The sequence below is a fragment of the Dasypus novemcinctus genome, chromosome 2 (assembly GCF_030445035.2).
Source record: "Dasypus novemcinctus isolate mDasNov1 chromosome 2, mDasNov1.1.hap2, whole genome shotgun sequence".
NCBI lineage: Eukaryota > Metazoa > Chordata > Mammalia > Cingulata > Dasypodidae > Dasypus > Dasypus novemcinctus.
The window spans coordinates 164,614,814-164,634,170 of record NC_080674.1 but is presented as its reverse complement, the minus strand read 5'-3'; the positions used below and the strand labels follow the sequence as shown (position 1 = coordinate 164,634,170).

At 38.5% G+C, this 19,357-nt stretch overlaps 2 protein-coding genes across 8 annotated transcripts in view; one reads left to right on the top strand and one right to left on the bottom strand.

Moving 5' to 3' along the window:
• The window catches only part of GEMIN5 (gem nuclear organelle associated protein 5), a 43,791-nt gene extending 39,283 nt beyond the window's left edge, over positions 1-4,508 (top strand). For all 5 annotated transcript variants that reach the window (XM_058281267.1, XM_004485313.3, XM_058281255.2 and 2 more), the window contains 2 exons: positions 1,325-1,421; positions 1,978-4,508. In XM_058281267.1, coding sequence (XP_058137250.1) covers positions 1,325-1,421; positions 1,978-2,145 — 265 coding nt within the window. In that variant the 3' untranslated portion in view covers positions 2,146-4,508. The remainder of the gene's footprint in view (positions 1-1,324; positions 1,422-1,977) is intronic.
• Positions 4,509-5,857: 1,349 nt separating this feature from the next.
• The window catches only part of CNOT8 (CCR4-NOT transcription complex subunit 8), a 35,049-nt gene continuing 21,549 nt past the window's right edge, over positions 5,858-19,357 (bottom strand). For all 3 annotated transcript variants that reach the window (XM_058281291.2, XM_004482590.5, XM_004482589.5), the window contains exons 2-7: positions 17,467-17,654; positions 16,275-16,468; positions 12,100-12,261; positions 11,241-11,385; positions 10,514-10,624; positions 5,858-7,417 (exon numbers count right to left, since the gene is read on the bottom strand). In XM_058281291.2, the coding sequence (XP_058137274.1) occupies positions 7,268-7,417; positions 10,514-10,624; positions 11,241-11,385; positions 12,100-12,261; positions 16,275-16,468; positions 17,467-17,583 (879 nt within the window). In that variant the 5' untranslated portion in view covers positions 17,584-17,654 and the 3' untranslated portion in view covers positions 5,858-7,267. The remainder of the gene's footprint in view (positions 7,418-10,513; positions 10,625-11,240; positions 11,386-12,099; positions 12,262-16,274; positions 16,469-17,466; positions 17,655-19,357) is intronic.

Sequence of the window (19,357 nt, the reverse complement as noted above, 5' to 3'; positions counted from 1 at the left end):
GGTGGAATTCAAAAGGTGGTGCTGGATTCTCACGTAACTGGATAAAACTAAATGCATGATATTAATCAGGTCATTCAATGGCAGCATTAACATACTAAGTAAGGCACAGGCTTTGGAATCAGATATGAGTTTTAATCCTGGCTTGGCTGGGTGACCTTAGGCAAGAAGTTTCTTTCTTCAGTTGTTTGGAGAATTAAGTGAAATTACACTATATTGCTAATAATAATAGTACAATAAAATCCTGCTATTGTGCAATAAGTGGGTTCCAAAAAAAAGTCATGCATTATTGCATCATTAATACAAGAAGGGTGTAGTATATAAAACTGCATACTGAACCGAGGAAATCCCAAATGATTAGAGTGTGGTGGCTTCCTAATCACACCCATTTGAAAATAGGGGTCAGATGGAGGACAGGAGCAGATAAATACTTCTTGTAGAGCTGAATTTGCATTTTCACACAGGGTGCTTTGCCGTGGGGTTTTGCAGTGCTTAAAAATTGATCAGGGTAGCGGGAGTGGCTCAAGCAATTGACCATTCACCTACCACATGGGAGGTCCCAGGTTCAGCTCCCTCCTAAAAAAAACAAGCAAAACAAAACAACTCAGGGAAGCCAATGTGGCTCAGTGGTTGAGCACTGGCTTCCAACATACAAGGTCCTGGGTTCAATCCCTTGACACTGGTACCTCGAAAAAAATTGGTTACTATGCTGAATGCCTTTTACCTTGAATATGCTCTCTAGAACATAGTAAATAGTACTAATCAATAAACTTCTACTAACTTTTAAAAAGTAAAACTAAGAAACTTTAAAGTCCTTATTTTAATCCTCCAAAAATGTATCCATTGAAATCATGAATCAGAGAATGGGTCATTTCCATGGTAAGCTGCTTCACTCTAGGCAGCTTTAGGTTTGGTTTTTATAACAAGAAAAATACCTAAAAGGGGGCTCTTAGCCTGTGGATCAGAGGGCCTCTTTCAAAAGCTTAAGATCTCCTACCCAGAAAAATGTTCATTCATACATCCCCAGATTAGGAGCTTCTGCTCTGACTGTTCCCCCAGAGAAATCCAGGCCCTCTGTGCTTGGCTATAGCTCTAATCTCTTACACATCCTAAATTGTCACTGGGGCTATGTGTCTGAGACTAAAATTAGAGAATAATATTGCTTTTTGAAAAGTTTGGTTTACATCACATCCCACAATAAATTGTCTTGACTTTTATTTTTATAAAAGATGGGGAGACAGACCAGGTAATAAAAGAATTTTATAGGATAATAGACCAAAAAGCTATCTGGGGCAAGACATGACCTGTACTGTCATTTTATTACTAGTAAAGAAGAAAAAAATGAACCAGTTTCTCTGCCTGAATTAACCAAAAGGCTTACAGAGGCAAATGAGAGAATGGCTAAGTTTCCTGAGAGTATTAAGGTAAGATTTATAGCAGTTCATTTGGTAAAACATTACTTTTTGTATTATTATACTTTCTAAAAGTACACCAAATTCTTAAAGATTATCCACTTCTGTGTTCATTTTCTGAAATCTCTACACATGTATGTATATGTGCTTAAAAACTTAAGATCCAGTTCCCTTTAGTTGGCAAAAATGTTTTATGATAGTAGAATTATTGATCAAACTAGCAATTCCATACATTAGTCTTAAGAGAAACCAAACAAATTTCGCAGTTAGGAGATAAGATAGTTACAAATTCATATTTGGATGTAGTCCTAACAATAATAGAAGCATCCTTTTTTCAGTGTATTTTAGCAGGGCTCTTGAAAAATTGTATTGTTTAAGAAGGAAATCTCTGTATCCATTCCAGTTTATCATCTCCCCTTAGAGTATGATAAAGAACTTTATGAGAGAAACGTCTCAGCTATGCTTGAGAAGTGTCAGTCAGTGCAGTCTGTGTTACAACTGCCTTCTGCACAAGTGTTTGTGGCTGTTTTGCAAATGCTTCGTTATTCATTTCTATATCCTCTTTCAGACCTGGCCGTTCCCAGATGTGCTGGAGTGCTGCCTTGTCCTGCTTCACATTGGGTCCCAGTGTCCTGGCTATGTGTCCCAGGAAATGCGGCAACAGGCCCAAGAACTCCTTCAGAAATACGGCAGCACTAAAGTTTACAAAAGACACTGCCAGACCTTCTCCACATGAACTTTCAAGGATCTTTCAGAAACTGCCAAATTGAAAACATTCAACATCTTTCATCTCTGCAGTTACACCTCAGCAGACACTTACTCTGATCCCAAAATGCTTTTGCAGTGACCCAAAACAATATAAACAGAGTTCAAGTTTGAATCAACTCTACCCTTAGACACAGTGGAATCTGACTTTGATTAAAGAGTCAGATCCTTTGGACTTAATTATGGTTTTCTACTAAAGGACAGATAATGAAAAGCTGGCTGTAGTTACTCAGAAACACCTGCAGAGTGATTGTTGGTCATCTCTAAAGCCTTAGCAGGTTTCACCCAAAGAGGAGAAACATTTTTTAATCACCCAAAGTGTTATGCTCTCAGACACAAGCTACCTTTATAAAAACTTCACCTGATCATATATATGTCATTCTTGAAAGAGACAGAATTGTTACATTTTATGACCATTGGTGTAGTTTTGTGTATGTGTTTTAGTTAAGCCAAGCTCTCCCCTCTACTCTTTCAAAGATTGAAGTTTGAATATGAAATAGGCCTTACACATCATGTTGAACATTAGGTTGGGAATTTGGTTTTTGTTTCATTTTTTTATGTAATTACATATTTGGACAAAACACTAAAAGCTTTTAGAAGAACAAATAACTAACTCAGATGTGTCTTTTCCCTTCAGTTTTGTAAGAAATGATCGTTGATCAAATAGCTCAGGAAGAAACTGCTGTATCAGAAGAAAAATGCACATTCCTAATTTTGCATGTATGACTTTTGGATCACTAGACTCCAGCTTTAGCATAATGCAGCCCTACAAACTACTTTATAAATCATTGTTCTTACTATTCTGACTAATAAGCATTCTCTTGAGGTCTGTTCTCTTTGGTCATGTAAACACTGGAACAATGTCAGGAACAGATGTTTCTATAATACCCCAGTTACTAAGACTTATTAAAAAAAAAATCAGACATTCTGGGGTGGGGTTGGTAAGAAACACTCCTTCCCAATAATTGGATTACTTTCTTTTGGGATTCATTGTGAAGGCTTTTCTTCTTGAGTGTCCAGTTTATTTTTCATTTACGTAGTAGAGTTGGGGTGATTGTGAACAAGGATGAAATTAACTCTCTCCAGGAAGGAAAAAATGAAGTTTAAGAGGCAGATTTCAAAGATCTGATTCTACTGATTTTTTATTCAAGCTAGCTTTAGATATTAAAAAATGATGTACTCTAAAATGGAAATATTGTAGAATTTAGACCCTCGTTCTTTATACACTCAAGTATATATAAAGAGTGCATTGATACCAGGGGTTGGAGAATCTTGTTGCAAAGATAGAAGTAGGCATGGCTAAGTAGAGAACTGAATACCAATTCTACAATTTTTGCTAAAATGAACCAGGTAACCTACAAAGATAGAAAAAATATATATTCCCTAAAAACTCTAAATGCCCTTAACTCTTTGTGATCTACCAAAACCATTACCTGTGAGTAGAGTAACCTTAGAACTGTTCAGTTACCGTTTGGGTGAGAACAAGAAATAACTACTTGACAACAAGCAAAACTACCCAGCAGCATAAAAGAAATGACAAAACTCAGTTTCCTCTTTATTTTTTTTTTTTTTAAAGATTTATTTATTTATTTAATTTCCCCCCCTCCCCTGGTTGTCTGTTCTTGGTGTCTATTTGCTGCGTCTTGTTTCTTTGTCCGCTTCTGTTGTCGTCAGCGGCACGGGAAGTGTGGGCGGCGCCATTCCTGGGCAGGCTGCACTTTCTTTTCACGCTGGGCGGCTTTCCTCACGGGCGCACTCCTTGCGAGTGGGGCTCCTCTACGCGGGGGACACCCTTGCGTAGCACGGCACTCCTTGCGCGCATCAGCACTGCGCATGGCCAGCTCCACACAGGTCAGGGAGGCCCGGGGTTTGAACCGCGGACCTCCCATATGGTAGACGGACGCCCTAACCACTGGGCCAAAGTCCGTTTCCCTCAGTTTCCTCTTTAAACACTCCTTTTTTTTAGCTTAATGTAATAAGCTATTCTAATTTTAATGTGTTCAAGCTATTTTAATTTGAATGAATGGTTCACATTTATTTCTCCCTGACTATCAGAACTACAAAGAGCCAAAGCACTGAGAGTTGGAATCAAGCTTCTGAATGGATAAGCTATATCATCAATCTCTCCCTTACCTCCAACAGTAATCCAAACTACCATCCAATATCCTGTTAGCCACATAACAGCAATCACTTTCTAATATCTCTCAATCTGTTGTCTCATCTTTCCCTAATTCTCCATATGACAGTGACTGTTCTAAATTGGATATCAGATCTTTTCAATTCCCTGCTTACACCTTTCAGTAGTTACCCATTGCTCTTAGGAAAAAAAAGAAATCTTCAATGTGACTTACAAGACATAGCCTGATCCTGGCCTTTACCTCTTGGGTCGCTCTCTCTGGACATTCACTGTTGCTTCTAGATTTCAGCCACACTGGTCTCTTAGCTGCTGTAACCGAAGTTACCTTGTCACCTCAGGGTCTTTGTCCATATTTCTCTGCCTGGCTCAATGTTAATCTGTCTGTTAGATATCAGCTTAAATGTCCTTTCTGTATAATAAGACTGTCTCTGAACTTCAGCCTCAATGACATCAGTATCTTGTATTTCTTTTTACTAAGATTTCACAAATACAATTTGTGTGAATTATTTACTGTCTGGCCCCATGGGTAGAAATTATGTCTTCTATGTGTTATTTTATTCCTACCATTTACTTAGTGTCTAGTGGTGCTCAATGAAAATGTACTGACTAATAAACTAGGCAACTGAAGGAAATAATACTCTTCATTAATAGCTTGTAAGTTAAGGACTCTAAACTGATTCATACCAGCACTGGCTAAAAACTAGATTTGTGATTAGCAGTCACCACTATTGAGTTAAAAGAGAGGAACTCAAGAACACTTGGCAATATATGTGGAGGGAGTCCCTTAAACCCAGAGATAGCATTCACCTCTTGGTCACCTTTCAGGACCATCCCTTTCTGAGTATAACCACTCACACAGCCCTGCTTGCTACTCATATATACAACAGGTGAAGTTCTTGCCAGTTCTAATAGACTCTGTCTGAACATTTCTCCTAACAGTAACCGTTCTCAACAGCGGCAAAGATAAATTGCCTAGTTTGGTCCAAATTTGGAAGTACATCTGTATAAGGCTCGCAGTGAACAGCATGCCAAAGCACCTGGTTGAGAACCACTGATGCATGCTGCTTTTACCACAACTCTTAGATGAAACACCTTTTTCTATATACTTGAGCATCCCAGTCAAAATCCCTAAATTGGCTTCTGTACCTGATTTCTTATAACCCCACATTTTTGGTACCAATAGAAAAAGGGCTGGGAACAATCCTGAGCCAAGTCTAGAATATCAGAATTTCAGTTTGTCTAAAAGAATTTCACTAAATAATAAGCTAATCCATCATAAATAATGGAGTGGCCACAAGAAATAGAATTAAAAGAACTAAACTAGATTGCCACTAAGGCCTGAAAAGCAGCAGGCATATGAAATGAAAAGACAATTCATTTATACAGTTGCTCACTGAAAACTTCCCACAAAATGAGACTTTCTGTATGCATGGAAACTTGTAAATGGAGGCAAAAGTTTGGAGATAGAAAAGATGCTTCCATGTCATTGAAGTCAAAACCGTGTTACAGAGTCAGCAATTCATAACTATAAAAAACCAAACCTCCATGCCAGTGGTTAAAAAAAATCTTTATTTTACAAAATTAAAAACATAAATAATATTTACAAGCATCTTAAATATCAGCTTATAATACTTGACATTTTTGAATGATTTCAAATTGAATTTTCCATAAGCTTTTTAAAATGCAAAGCTATTCACCCACGTCAGTGAGTTACCAGTTTTAATTTCCACCATTCCAAAGGGGTTCTTGGTTTTTAGAAATTGTCCATACTGTAGTCATTCAGAAAATACAGTGTACTTTTCAAATGACTAGATTTAAAAAAAAAAAAGAAAAAAAAAAGGTCCTGAGCTTCCTACCCCAGTTGTGGGATATTACTCCAAGAGAACTCTATAAACAAAAATTCCTTTACTGCCCTGTTTACATGTGACCACTATAAATTTTTAAAGACTTATACATTTCTGGTACTCACATTAAACCATCTCCCCAACTTCTCCTCAGGTTTGCTGAAAGGAAAAGCAGGGAAAACAAAAAGGTGAGAGAGTACAGGTGACTATCTGAAATAACATTACTGAAAATACAATAGATTTATGATCCAAAAAAATATGATCTTTTTAATTTCCTTCAGGCTCAAATCCAGGATATTTTATTATATGAAAACTTAAAATGATTTCAGATAATACACATGTGACAGCAGATCCCAGTAGCAAAATGGAACGTAGACGTACAGACACGTTAAGTGTCAACTTGGTACCCATTCTGGAGTTTCTCATGAAGGGGTAGACAGATACAGTAGAACCATTTGCTTTTAAGAAAAGTTTTCATTATCTGGTCTTCAAATTTCAGCACTGAGTAATTCATTTCCATATAGTAATACAAAAAGAAAGACTACCAAAGTGAGAGGAAAACAAACGTCCTCGAGAAACTTAAAAAAAAAAAAGGATGGGGGAGGGGAGGAAAAAGGAAGAAAAAGACTCAACATCTATAGCCCACTTCAAAGAACATCGTTTTGTTCCATTTTCCCTGGATGCCCTCAGCTCAGCTGAGATTCAGCAAGATGTCTTCATTCTCAGGGATTAGCAACAAATTTAAAAGAAAAAGAATGACAACAAGTAAGAGTTATATACATTTTACTAGTTTGTTTCTGACTTGTCCTGGATATTTAAAAAGGTGTCAAATGAGTCATGGACGCTGGTGGCAAGAGGCAACTGGAGAGGAGAGGCTTGGGGATGAGGAATAGGAAAGACTTGTTTACAAATTCAGAGCAAACTCCCCTCTTCTGGATCTAAAATAAAGACATCTTTTGTCTTCGGTAAAACAAAAGTCTTTCTGCTCAATGCAGATGGTAGGTACAGTTTGCTCAAAAGAGGCGTTTTCTCTTGGGGAAGGGGGAAGTCTACACAGTCAGCAAGTAAGCACCACTCTGGGCCCGGGCCCATCCTGCAGAGCCTCGCCACCATCACTGCTGCATGTTGTTGATGATCGCCAGGATGCTCATCTTCTCCTGGGCAGAGTCCACATCCTCATTCTGCTTCTGGGCCACTCCCGTGCCTAGGCCATAGAGCCGCCCACAGTACTTAGCATCATCAATACTGTCCTCAAAAAACAACTGCAGAATGAGACAGAGAACCCGTGGTAAGAATCAGACCAAGATTCAAAGTCAGCACTACCATATTAGCACCTCCCAACTCTATTAAAGCACTGAAAACCCAGCAAAAAGCATGCAAGCAAGCCAAGCCTTTCCCATATATAGTGTTTTCATACTCCTTTCTCTAAATACAGGCTCCTTCTTTCTGAACAGACTTATACTTTCACAAGTTCTTTTACTGCCAGGATCCCTGTGCAGAAGTTTAATACAAGTGCCCCCATGTCTTTTTTTTTCTTTCTTTCTTTCTTTTAGAAGTTACCAGGAATTGAACCCAGGACCTCGTTTATGGGAAGCAGGGGTTCAACCACTGAGCTACATCCACTCTCATGTAAGAGTTGGTTTTTTTGTTTGTTTGTTTTTAGGAGGTACTGGGAATCAAACCTGGGACCTCATAGATAGGAAGCTGCACTCAACCACTTGAGCTACATCTGCTCCCCTCTCCCATCTCCATCTCTTTAATAGGCAGTGCAATAGTTAAGACTCAAACTGACTCACTGTGTACACTTGGGAAAGTCACTTCAACTCTCTTAATAGTTCCCTATCTTTAAAATGGGGTAATACAATAGGTTTTTATAAGGAGTAAGATAATAAACAGTAAGACTTAGAGCAGAGTCTATCAACCTTAGCAACTATTAGTCTAGGCAATTTTTATTGCATAAAATCCAGGGTACTGTAGAAAGTTTAGCAACATCCCTGAATAACACTCCCTCACCCCCCCACCCCCGTTATGACAGGTATTCTTAAATGTCCCCTGGGGGGCAAAACTGCCCTCACTTAAGAAGCACTGGCTTAAAACACTGCCTGGCACATGCTGAGTTATAGCAGCTATACAAAGTAGCATCTCATGCCCTCTACATCTTCAAACACATTTTAAAACATTGAGTGGGTTGAGTAAAGAAACCATAAAGGAAACTGTCTTTTCACTAATGAATTGTAATAAATGCAATATAGTATTTGATAATTAACATAATTTAACATAAAATACATGGAACAAATGTGTCCATATTCTAGAAATCAGAAGAAAAGCAAATCATTCAAAGGCTTAGAGCTCCTGAACCCCAAATACAAGTATACTTCAGAGATAGTAGGGGTTCAGTTCCAGACCATCACAATAAAGTGAACATTGCAATAAAGTCACAAATTTCATGGTTTTCCAGTACACGTAAAAGTTATGTTTATACTATACTGTGTTTTATTAAGTATGCAATAGCATCATGTCTATAGAAATGTATATGCCTTAATAAAAAAATACTTTATTGCTAAAAAAATGCTAACCATCCTCTGAGCCTTCAGTGAACTGTCATCTTTTTGCTGGTGGAGAGTCTTGCCCTGATGTTGATGGCTGCTGGCTGATCAGGGTGGCAGTTTCTGAAAGGTGGGGTGACTGTGGCAATTTCTTAAAACAAGACCAAAATGAAGTTTGCCACATTGATGGACTCTTCGTTTCACAAGATCTCCCTGTAGCATGCAATGCTGTTTCATAGCATTTTACCCACAGTAGAACTTAGTTTAAAACGAGTTGATCCTCTCAAACCCTGCCACTGCTTTATCAACTAAGTTTATGTAATATTCTAATCCTTTCTTGTCATTTCAACAATGCTCACAGCATCTTCATCAGTAGATTTCATCGCAAGAAACCACTTTCTTTGCTCATCCATAAGAAGCAACTACTCATCTGCTCAAGTTTTATCATGAAATTGCAGCGATTCAAGTCACATCTTCAGGTTTCACTTTTAATTCTAGTTCTCTTGTTATTACCCCCACATCTGCAATTACTTCCTCCACTGAAGTCCTGAACCCTTCAAAGTCACCCATAATTCCTGTTAATGTGGATATTTTGACCTCCTCCCATGAATCACAAATGTTCTTAAATGCATCCAAAGTAGTGAATCCTTTCCAGAAGGTTTTCAATTTATTTTGCCCAGACCCACCAGAGGAATCATTATTATAACAGCTATAGCCTTACAAAGTCTCCTTTCACTTGAACACTAAGAGGCCACTGTAGGGTAATTAATGTTATATATCTCAGGGAACAGGGAGGCCTGAGGAGAGGGAAAGAGACAGGGGAACAGCCAATGCGTGGAGCAGTCAAAACACACACATTTATTGAAAGTTTGTCATCTTATATGGATGCAGTTCATGGCGCCCCAAAACAATTACAATAGTAACATCAAAGATCACTGATCACTCAATCATAAGAGAAATACTAATAATGGAAAAGTTTGAAATATTGTGAGAATTACCAAAATGTGACACAAAGACAGGAAAAGAGCACGAGCATTGGAAAAATGATGCCAATACACCCACTCGACGCAGGTTTACCAGAAACTTTCTATTAGTAAAAAACACATTATCCACAAAGTGCAATAAAACGAGGTATGCCTGTAATCTTTCTGGACTTCGGTATACTGAGTGACTTCCACTTCAGAATCCATTACTGGCGGTGGACTTGGCCCAGTGATTAGGGCATCCATCTACCACATGGGAGGTCCGCAGTTCAAACCCCGGGCCTCCTTGACCAGTGTGGAGCTGGCCCATGCGCAGTGCTGATGCGCACAAGGAGTGCCGTGCCACGCAGGGGTGTCCCCTGTATAGGGGAGCCCCATGCGCAAGAATTGCGACCCATAAGGAAAGCTGCCCAGCGCAAAAGAAAGTCCAGCCTGCCTAGGAATGGTGCCACAAACATGGAGAGCTGAGACAACAAGATAACGCAACAACAACAAAAAGAGGAATACAGATTCCTGTGCCGCTGACGACAACAGAAGCGGACAAAGACACAGCAAATAGACACAGAGAACAGACAACCAGGGTGGGGGGGAGGGTAGAGAAATAAATAAAAATAAATAAATCTTTTAAAAAAAAAAAAAGAATCTATTACTGCCTCTCAAACTACATTTGATATGAACATCATAACAACGGGAAAAAAAGGTCTTGAAAGTAGCCGTTAACTTCCAACCGAAACCAGAAGATTTCAACATACCTCAGCCCACAAAGATCACACCTCTTTAGCCTTCAACAAGTTACTGCAGATGGGCCCCCGGATTCAACAGAGCTTACCTCTTTCATCCTGAAGAATGCCATTCCCGTCAGCAGTGAGTCTGAGCCTGCCTGGTGCTGCCTTCCAATTCTCTGCAAATCCAACTGATCAGCAACTTCCTGAAGACCTCCCTGGAGGTGAAGGGGAAACAAACATATTACAGACCTACCACTCCTCTACTGGAGTCAATCAATTCCTTTCTTGAGTTCACTCTGGTGGTGGGACGTAGGAGGAGTCCCAGCAGTATCCTCTCTTTCCGGCCCTTAACTCTCTTCTTCTCTCCCAATGTAACGTGTTACATTCCACATTTTGCTCCTTTATATTCTATATCATTAATTTTGCCAGACCTCTCCCCTCTAAAGTACAAACCAGTAAAACAAAGTTGAGGAAATAGTAAATGTCAATTCAATTTTGGACAGTAAACCTCACATGTCAACTATTAGGGTAGTGAGAATCTGGTACACAGTACAGACTCCATCTGTAACAAACTGCACAAAACCCCTAATGTTGTCAACTCTTTCACCAGGTCCAAAGGCTTCACATGAGGAATGCCTGCCTTGGCAGAGAAAGAGAGAGCTCCCTTCATGCCCAAGTTTAAAAGACAGGTGCCACACAAATCCGTGTGCCAGTCACCCAGCACAATGCTGGCCCCTAAAGAAATGCTGAACAAAAAGTGATAAAGCAAAATGTCATGGGTGAATTTTGTTCTTTTTTTACATTATTAATATTAGGAAAAATATTGTGTACCTTAAGATTTTTGCAACTCTTCATCAGGTATTTCACGTCATAAATGGATGGGAAGAAAAGGTTCAGAATATGAAAGAATTCATGTTCCTCTTCTGGCAAACGAGAATCTGTAAGCAACTTTACCATGTAGCCAAAATCATAGCCACTACAAGGAAAGAATTAGGCACAGAGGTTAAAAAGCAGCAGTTATCAGGTCATACTGCCCATCCACTTTATTTCTCAAAGCTTGTAATATTATGTCTCATTATGAACTTTCACAGTCTTAATTTTCCAATGGTAACCAGAAGCTTCTATTAAATAACAAACTAATATGAGAAATATATAGAGAACTCAAGGGTTTATAAATGTGAGTTATAAATCAAAAATTCAAAAGTACAGAAAAGGCAAAGTCATCTCAAGGAAATCTGGCTTTCAAGTATCTGGGAACTCCAAGGCAGTCATTTAAATGGTAAGAAAAAGAGGACCAGATACTACCATCATCCCTGCCTTCCAACTTTCCACTTAGAATTGTACCCTCGGATGGCCATGTGACAGAGCCCAATGCTATGTCAAACAAACCAGTATGAGCACCAAAGTGTTTTTAAAAAGCTGAAACATGACCATGTGGTGCAGCAGTGCTCAGAGATGTATTCACCAAGTGCAATGAATGTCCCATTATGAAAAATAAAGTCAAGCTTAAAAAATAAATAAATAAAAAATAAAAAGCTGAAACCAGAGCAACATTAGCCATTTCAATTTAATAACTGCTACTGATTAAGAGAAGAGAGCCAAAAGGACTACACACACACAAAAAAAATGCAATTCACTGCTCCAGCAAGGACCAAAGCAGGAAAGAGATTACACATTCTCTAGATCTGACCTGTGAAATGAAAGCCATTTGACATTGTCGCAGAGAACCACCCCCGATGTCATAAGCAGCTCTGCAAAGTGCAACGTGTCAATCCCTTCCTCTTCATGTTTCTGGAACTGCAGTCCTGAGTTAGCAAGGAGATCTATGGAATCCTGAGAGTACATGTCCTCGCTAAAAGACAAGATGTTCACTTATTAGCTGGTAGATAATATGCTGAAGTAATGAACAATAAATACTAATTAACATCACCTTACAAATAAAATTTAAATGCTTAATTTAAGAATAAATCAATTCATTCTCCAGCATTCCCACAAGTATGCAAAGTAGAAATCTTGTCTCTACGACAGAAGAAAATGGGATTTTTTTACACACACCAAATTTCCTAAGTATAAAAGATACACATTTATGCATTATTTAAAGAAAAACACAAAATCAACCAATACAAAAATATTTTTTAAAAGCAGAAAATAAAAATACAAACATTCTTATAATATCGCCCAATAGAAATAACTGTTCACAACTCAGTTTATATATCATTTCAGACTATTTTCTATATCAATACATATACACACCCACACCCAACATCCCTACATCTGTGTAGCTCAGTGGTGGTTTCAGTGCCTCCTTCCCATGTATGAGGCCCCAGGTTCAATCCCTGGTACCTTCTAAAAAAAACAAAAAAAAAGTTTTGTTGGGGAGTGAATATGGCTCAGTGATTAAGCACCTGCTTCCCACGTATAAGATCCTGGGTTCAATCCCCGGTACCTCAAAATAATAAAAAAAATCAGAGTCTTCTGTTCCATCTTAAGTACACGTTCACAAACCCCTCAGTATAAATAACCCTTACTTTTTCCTTGCCTATATTATATTACCTTTATGTTACAATCAATAGCTTTGGCAATCAACTAAAAAATGGAGTTAAAGGAAAAACCCAGATTATCTCCCCAAAAGTATTCTTTGTACCGCAAAGAAATCTCCAAAACCTACAAATAACAATTTAAAAATCATTCCTGGGAAACGGACTTGGCCCAGTGGTTAGGGTGTCCGTCTACCACATGGGAGGCCCACGGTTCAAGCCCCGGGCCTCCTTGACCCGTGTGGAGCTGGCCCATGCGCAGTGCTGATGCGCACAAGGAGTGCCGCGCCACACAGGGGTGTCCCCCGCGTAGGGGAGCCCCACGTGCAAGGAGTACACCCATAAGGAGAGCCACCCAGCGCGAAAGAAAGTGCAGCCTGCCCAGGAATGGCGCAGCCCACACTTCCCGTGCCGCTGACGACAACAGAAGCGGACAAAGAAACAAGACACAGCAAACAGACACAGAGAACAGACAAAGGGGGGGGGGGGGAGGGGGGGAGGAGGAATTAAATAAAATAATAAATCTTTTTTAAAAAAAAATCATTCCTGAGGTACCAAATGTTTCTGATACCCAATTAAACAAAGAACTAGGGCCCAATAAGAAATAAACAAACGCTACCTCCTGCAATCAGCAAAATCAAGCTCCCTCAAATTTACATTATAAATGGACAATGCCCATGCCCAAAAACAGTGTCTACAAGTGCAAGCAAGACAGTTCCATCCATCTGCCCCATGGGATCTAAGCCCCCTCTCAATCAGAAGCAGAGTGGGCATCACCATCCCAAAATCCTCAAGATTGAGGAATGAACAAACATAAAGGGCAAATGAAATTATGGACCAAAGCAGACTTATTATTATTCTAGAAATGGAAGAACTTGTAATATTGATATAAGGACAGTGGCTACCAAAGATTCAGAGGGGAGGGAGAAGGAAGAATCGCATGTGACATGGGGCATTTTTGGGACACTGGAATTGTTATGCATGATACCATAATGAGAAAAAAAGGCCATTCTACATTTTGTCAAAACCCACAAAATTGTACAGTGCAAAGTATAAATAAACCATAATATAAACTACAAACCATGGTTAGTAGCAATGCTTCAGTATTTGTTCATCAATTGTAACAAATGTACCACACTAATTAAAGGTGTTGTCAATGGGGGAAAATGTAGAAGGGAGAGAGGGGAGTACATAGGAATTACCTATAATTTCGATGTAATATTTATGTAATCTAAAGCTTCTTTAAAAATAAAAGAAAAAAAAAGAGCATAGGGACAAAAAAAAAAACTTACATCATAATTTTCCCACTATCAGATAACCTTCAGATTCAACTACTCTTGAATATCACCCACTCTATACTTATTTCTATTATAACCCTGTTTCACAGATAAGGAAACAATTACAGAAGGTAAAATGACTGAGGCCAAATTACCCAGGTAGGAAAGGGTAGAACTGCAATTCAAACCCTGATCTCCCAACTAGGACTTGACTTTAAAAAAAAAAAACAGTTTTATTGAGATATAATTCACACAACAATTCATCCAGTTACAGTATTCACAAAGTATGCAACCAATACCACAATCAACTTTAGAACATTTTCATCACCTCAAAAACGATATTTGGGAAGTAGACTTGGCTCAACAGATAGAGTGGCCACCTACCACATGGGAGGTCCAGGGTTCAAACCCAGGGCCTCCTTGACCCATTAGGAGCTGGCCCATGTGCAGTGCTGATGAGCACAAAGAGTGCCGTGCCACACAGGGGTGTCCCCCGCATAGGGGAGCCCCACGTGCAAGGAGTGCACCCTGTGCAAGGAGCGCTGCCCAGCGCAAAAGTAAGTGCAGCCTGCCCAGGAATGGTATTGCACATATAGAGAGCTGACACAGCAAGATGATGTAATAAAAAGAGACACAGATTCCCAGTGCCACTGACAAGAACAGAAGCAGACACAGAAGAACATACAGCGAAAGGACACAGAGAACAGATAACTGGGCGGCAGCGAGGAGAAAGGGAGAGAAATATATTTAAAAAATAAATCTTTAAAAAAAAAAAAAAGATATCTTATACCCTTAAGCAGCCACTTCCCCATTACCCTGAAACACCCCTCCCTCAGTTCTAGACAACCACTAATCTACTTTCTCTCTGTATGAATTTCCCTGTTCTGGACATTTCATATAAATGGAATCATACAATATGCAGTCTTTTGTGACTGGCTTTTTTTTTTTTTTTAAGGTTTTTATTATTTATTTATTTCTCTTCCCCCCACCCATCTGTTCTGTGTCTATTTGCTGCGTGATCCCCCCTGTCCGCCTCTGCTGTTGTCAGCGGCATGGGAATCTGTGTTTCTCTTTGTTGTGTCATCCTGCTGCGTCAGCCCTCCGTGTGTGCGGCGCCATTCCTGGGCAGGCTGCACTTTCTTTCACTCTGGCTGGCTCTACCAATGGGGCGCACCCCTTGCACATGGGACTCCCCCACGCGGGGGACACCCCCGCATGGCAGGGCACTCCCCACGCGCAACAGTACCTCGCGCGGGGTGACTGATTTCTTTGACTTAGCATAATGTTTTTAGGTTCAACCATGCTGTAGCGTGTACCAGCACTTCATTCCTTTTTACTGCCAAATAACATGACATTGTATGGATATATTGCATTTTATCCAGTCATCAGTTCATGGGTATCTGAATTGTTTCCACTTTTCAGCTACCATGAATAATGCTGCTATGAATATTTGTGTACAAGTTTTTCTGTGGATGAATGTCTTCTTGGGTATATGCCTTGGAGTAAAATTGAGAAATCATATTGTAACTCATGTTTAACATTTCTGAAGAACTGACAAACTGTTTTCCAAAGTGGCTACACTATTTTACATTCCCACCAGTAATGCATAAGGGTTCCAATTTCTCCACATCCTCGTCAACACTTGCTATATTCAGGTTTTTCTTTAATTATTATTATGGCCATCCTACTGGGTATGAAATGGTATCTCACTGTGGTTTTGATTTGCATTTCCCTGATGACTAACGATGTTGAGCATCTTTTCATGTGTTTTTTGGACATTTGTATATCTTCCCTGGAGAAATGTCTATTCAGATCTTTTGCTCTTTTTAACAGGGTTATTTGGCCTTTTATTGTTAAGTTGTAAGAGTTCTTTAAGGGGGACTTTACTTTCTGAGATTCCTTATTCCATCCTCTGGCTTGACCATTCTGTCCAACCCCTACCTGGGGTCAATGAAAAGAGAACCTAAAATTAATAAAATCAGTTAGAAATCATAGTCTGCACAAATGGAGCATATCTAAGAATAATACTAAGAAGTGTCTGAGACGCTTACGTAAGGTTGAATTTGAAGTTGAACTGCCAAGTGTTGATTCCTGAAGGATATTCTCCCTTTTCATTCGTGAATGTAAGGCCAAGCTGGATAATTTTTAAAAGGTCAACATTGCATCGCAGAAGCTGATACTGGTAATCTATGGAACTACGAAATTCACCGATGGGCCGCACAACAACACCTGGAAATTCTGTGTCCTAGAAAAGGAGAGTCTCTCATCATAAAATTTCACAATTTTATGGGTTGATATATCATAAATTAAAATTCTACCTCTATTCATAATAGTTATGTGACAAGCCCCCAAGGTTGAGCACAAAATCTTAAAATACTGATCTCATTGATATCTACTAAAGGGGCACATGAAACTTAGCACAACTTGGAGATCCTAAGAAGGATGTAAATAAAAGTAGATGAATAACTACAGGTAGATATACAGTCAATTAAGAACATTCTAGGCTTATAACAAAATATGAATAAAAATACAAATATGGGAGAGTGAAATAGCCATTCAGAAAAAAAAAACCAGTAAAACAATGGGATGAGATCATTGTTCTAAACACCAGGCTAAATACTTAATTCTATAGTCTCTAAAGCAGGAGTCACAAACTCGGAACAGTAAAGCAGTAATTAGTAAAGGAATAAAGCAGGCTTTGTACGTAGATGGCAATAAGTAAAAATGGGGACTCAAACAAACTAAAGAGCTGATGTCTAATCTAAAGGAGGCCACTGATAGTACGATGGTATTCATCTCCCTCTCCAGCCACTTGCTGCCAGGCCCCAGGAAGGTGAACCCTATAATGCCAGATCTTCCAAATTTCCCAGAGATGCCAGAAATCTGGAATTTACGTGAGGTCTCAAGATTTTTAAATGCTGGCAACTAATTTTTTAAAAATGTAATCCTGCACAAATTCACGGCATCTGTGGGACAGATGTACCCTATAGGCTAATACAGTTTCTGCTTTCAAAAACTTTTGAACACAGAATAACATTATAAAAATTCCAAAATATAAGAGCGATACATCCTTCTCAGAAACATTAGCTACCCTGATGTTTGATAAGAGCAACACAATCTTCTATCAAGTTTAATTTACCATGGCTTTAGTGTAACATAATCATTTCATTTGAAAATCTCACATTCAACTCATTCCCTAGGCCCAATACCAGAAGGTGAATCAAGTAGAGTACAGCTCTTTACCATGGCAATATAACTGTAACTGAGCACAATTTCTCGGATCTTCCTCATCTCTTCTTCTAGATTGCTGGCCCAGACTTCACAGATAACCTGGCTGTTCTCCACAAGTGCTGCAGGCATCCTGAAGAACCCTGAGAAGTCACTTCCAGCAGACTATTTTAGAGGGCAAGTCGAACAATCGTTGATCTAATCTAGATTCAAAAACATATTTTGAAATCACATAAGTTTATTTATAAGATATCAATAAAACAAAGACATTAAAACAATACTTTATGGTCATTTCATCAGTTTAAACTAAAACATTAAGACTATTATATGTATTCTCTATTTTATGTGATGGAGAAACTTGCCTCTGTCAAGACACAAACACACACACTGTTCTTTAACCTAAAGAAATTGAAATTAACTACTTTGTCCAAGCTCCGCTTTAGCACAGAAGTGATACTACCCTAAACGAAAAACCAAAACAGTCCTTCTGTGACCACAAATACGCCCTTTTCTATGACTTTCACATCATATTGTACAGACACCAAATCTCAGAAACATTAATAAAGGAATCAGTTTAGCCATTTTAAATGTTCTTGGAATGTTTGAAATCCTGAAAGAATGTATAAAAAGAATCTTTTTTACACCTATATGATAAATATGGGCATGGATTTCTTCCCACCCCCAAACATATACACACATACAGAAGAAATTTTCCCCACAATCTAACTGTCAAATGCAATTACAGGTAATTATAATTACAGGTAACTAACTAACTTAATATATAGTACCTCTTCAGATTTGTATAAACAGATCATGAAGTAAGGGATTTAAATTTTAAAACCCAGTCCCACTTGCTAATATGAACTTTTAACTACCATGTGTCCACTTTTAAAAGAAACTGAACAGCAATTCAACAATAAGAATAGAGAAAACAGCAGATATAAATAATTCAACTAGGAATAGAATGATGATATTTTCCAAGAGGAAACTGGGGATGAGAAAGTATTCTGCAAGATAAAATTCAACAGAATAAGGCTTCAGAGTAATAGTTATTATAGCAAATTCAACATGAGAGATCATTTTAAACAGACCAAAAGTAAAAGAAAAAAACACAAAAGAAAAAAATACCAAAAGGAGCTTAGCATAAGGGAATTTATTGATAAGGCAACCCACAGCATGGATCCTCAACACAATTAATAGTGGGTTCCAGTGTATACATTCAGGGAAAAATTCCTAGAAAGAGCAAAATGTATATGAGTGATTTCCAAAGGAAAGAACAAGAAAAATTTCTTTAGTTTCAAGATAGGCAGAAGCAACAATGAAAATCTAGAACAAAACAAAATAGTGGCATTCTCAAGTGTCATTTCTCTGAGAAACCAATCTGCTGGTCTGTCAGCAACCTATGAAGATTACATTTATTCAAGGTATCCTTCACTTCTACAAATGGTTCTCTGAAATTAAAGTAGTTAAACCTAAATATATTTATGGTGTGATATCTCCCCAACATATATAAGTGGAAACTTCTTAAAGGCAGAATCCATTTCTTCTCGATTTTGTTAATAATTTAAAGGTCTAGTCTGTTCAATGGACAATGAGAAAAAGCTTGCAATAAATAAAATTAGAAAAAGGTATATGTTCAGACTGAATGTGGAATAAATTTCACTAAAAGACCAGAATTAAGAAAATGACAGAACTCAGAACTTTAGATTCTAAACTGTACATGAAGTTTCTCCCTGCAAAAGGGCTTAACACTATTTCTATGCCCATTAATGTTAAATCAATGCCACCCACTTTCTTATCTCCTTAAGTCAAGTAATGCACTTCCTTTTTGGTTTTATTTCAAACACAATCATAAACCACTTTCAGGTAAGTGGGTATCACTTGGGCTTTTGACAGATGTTTCCAT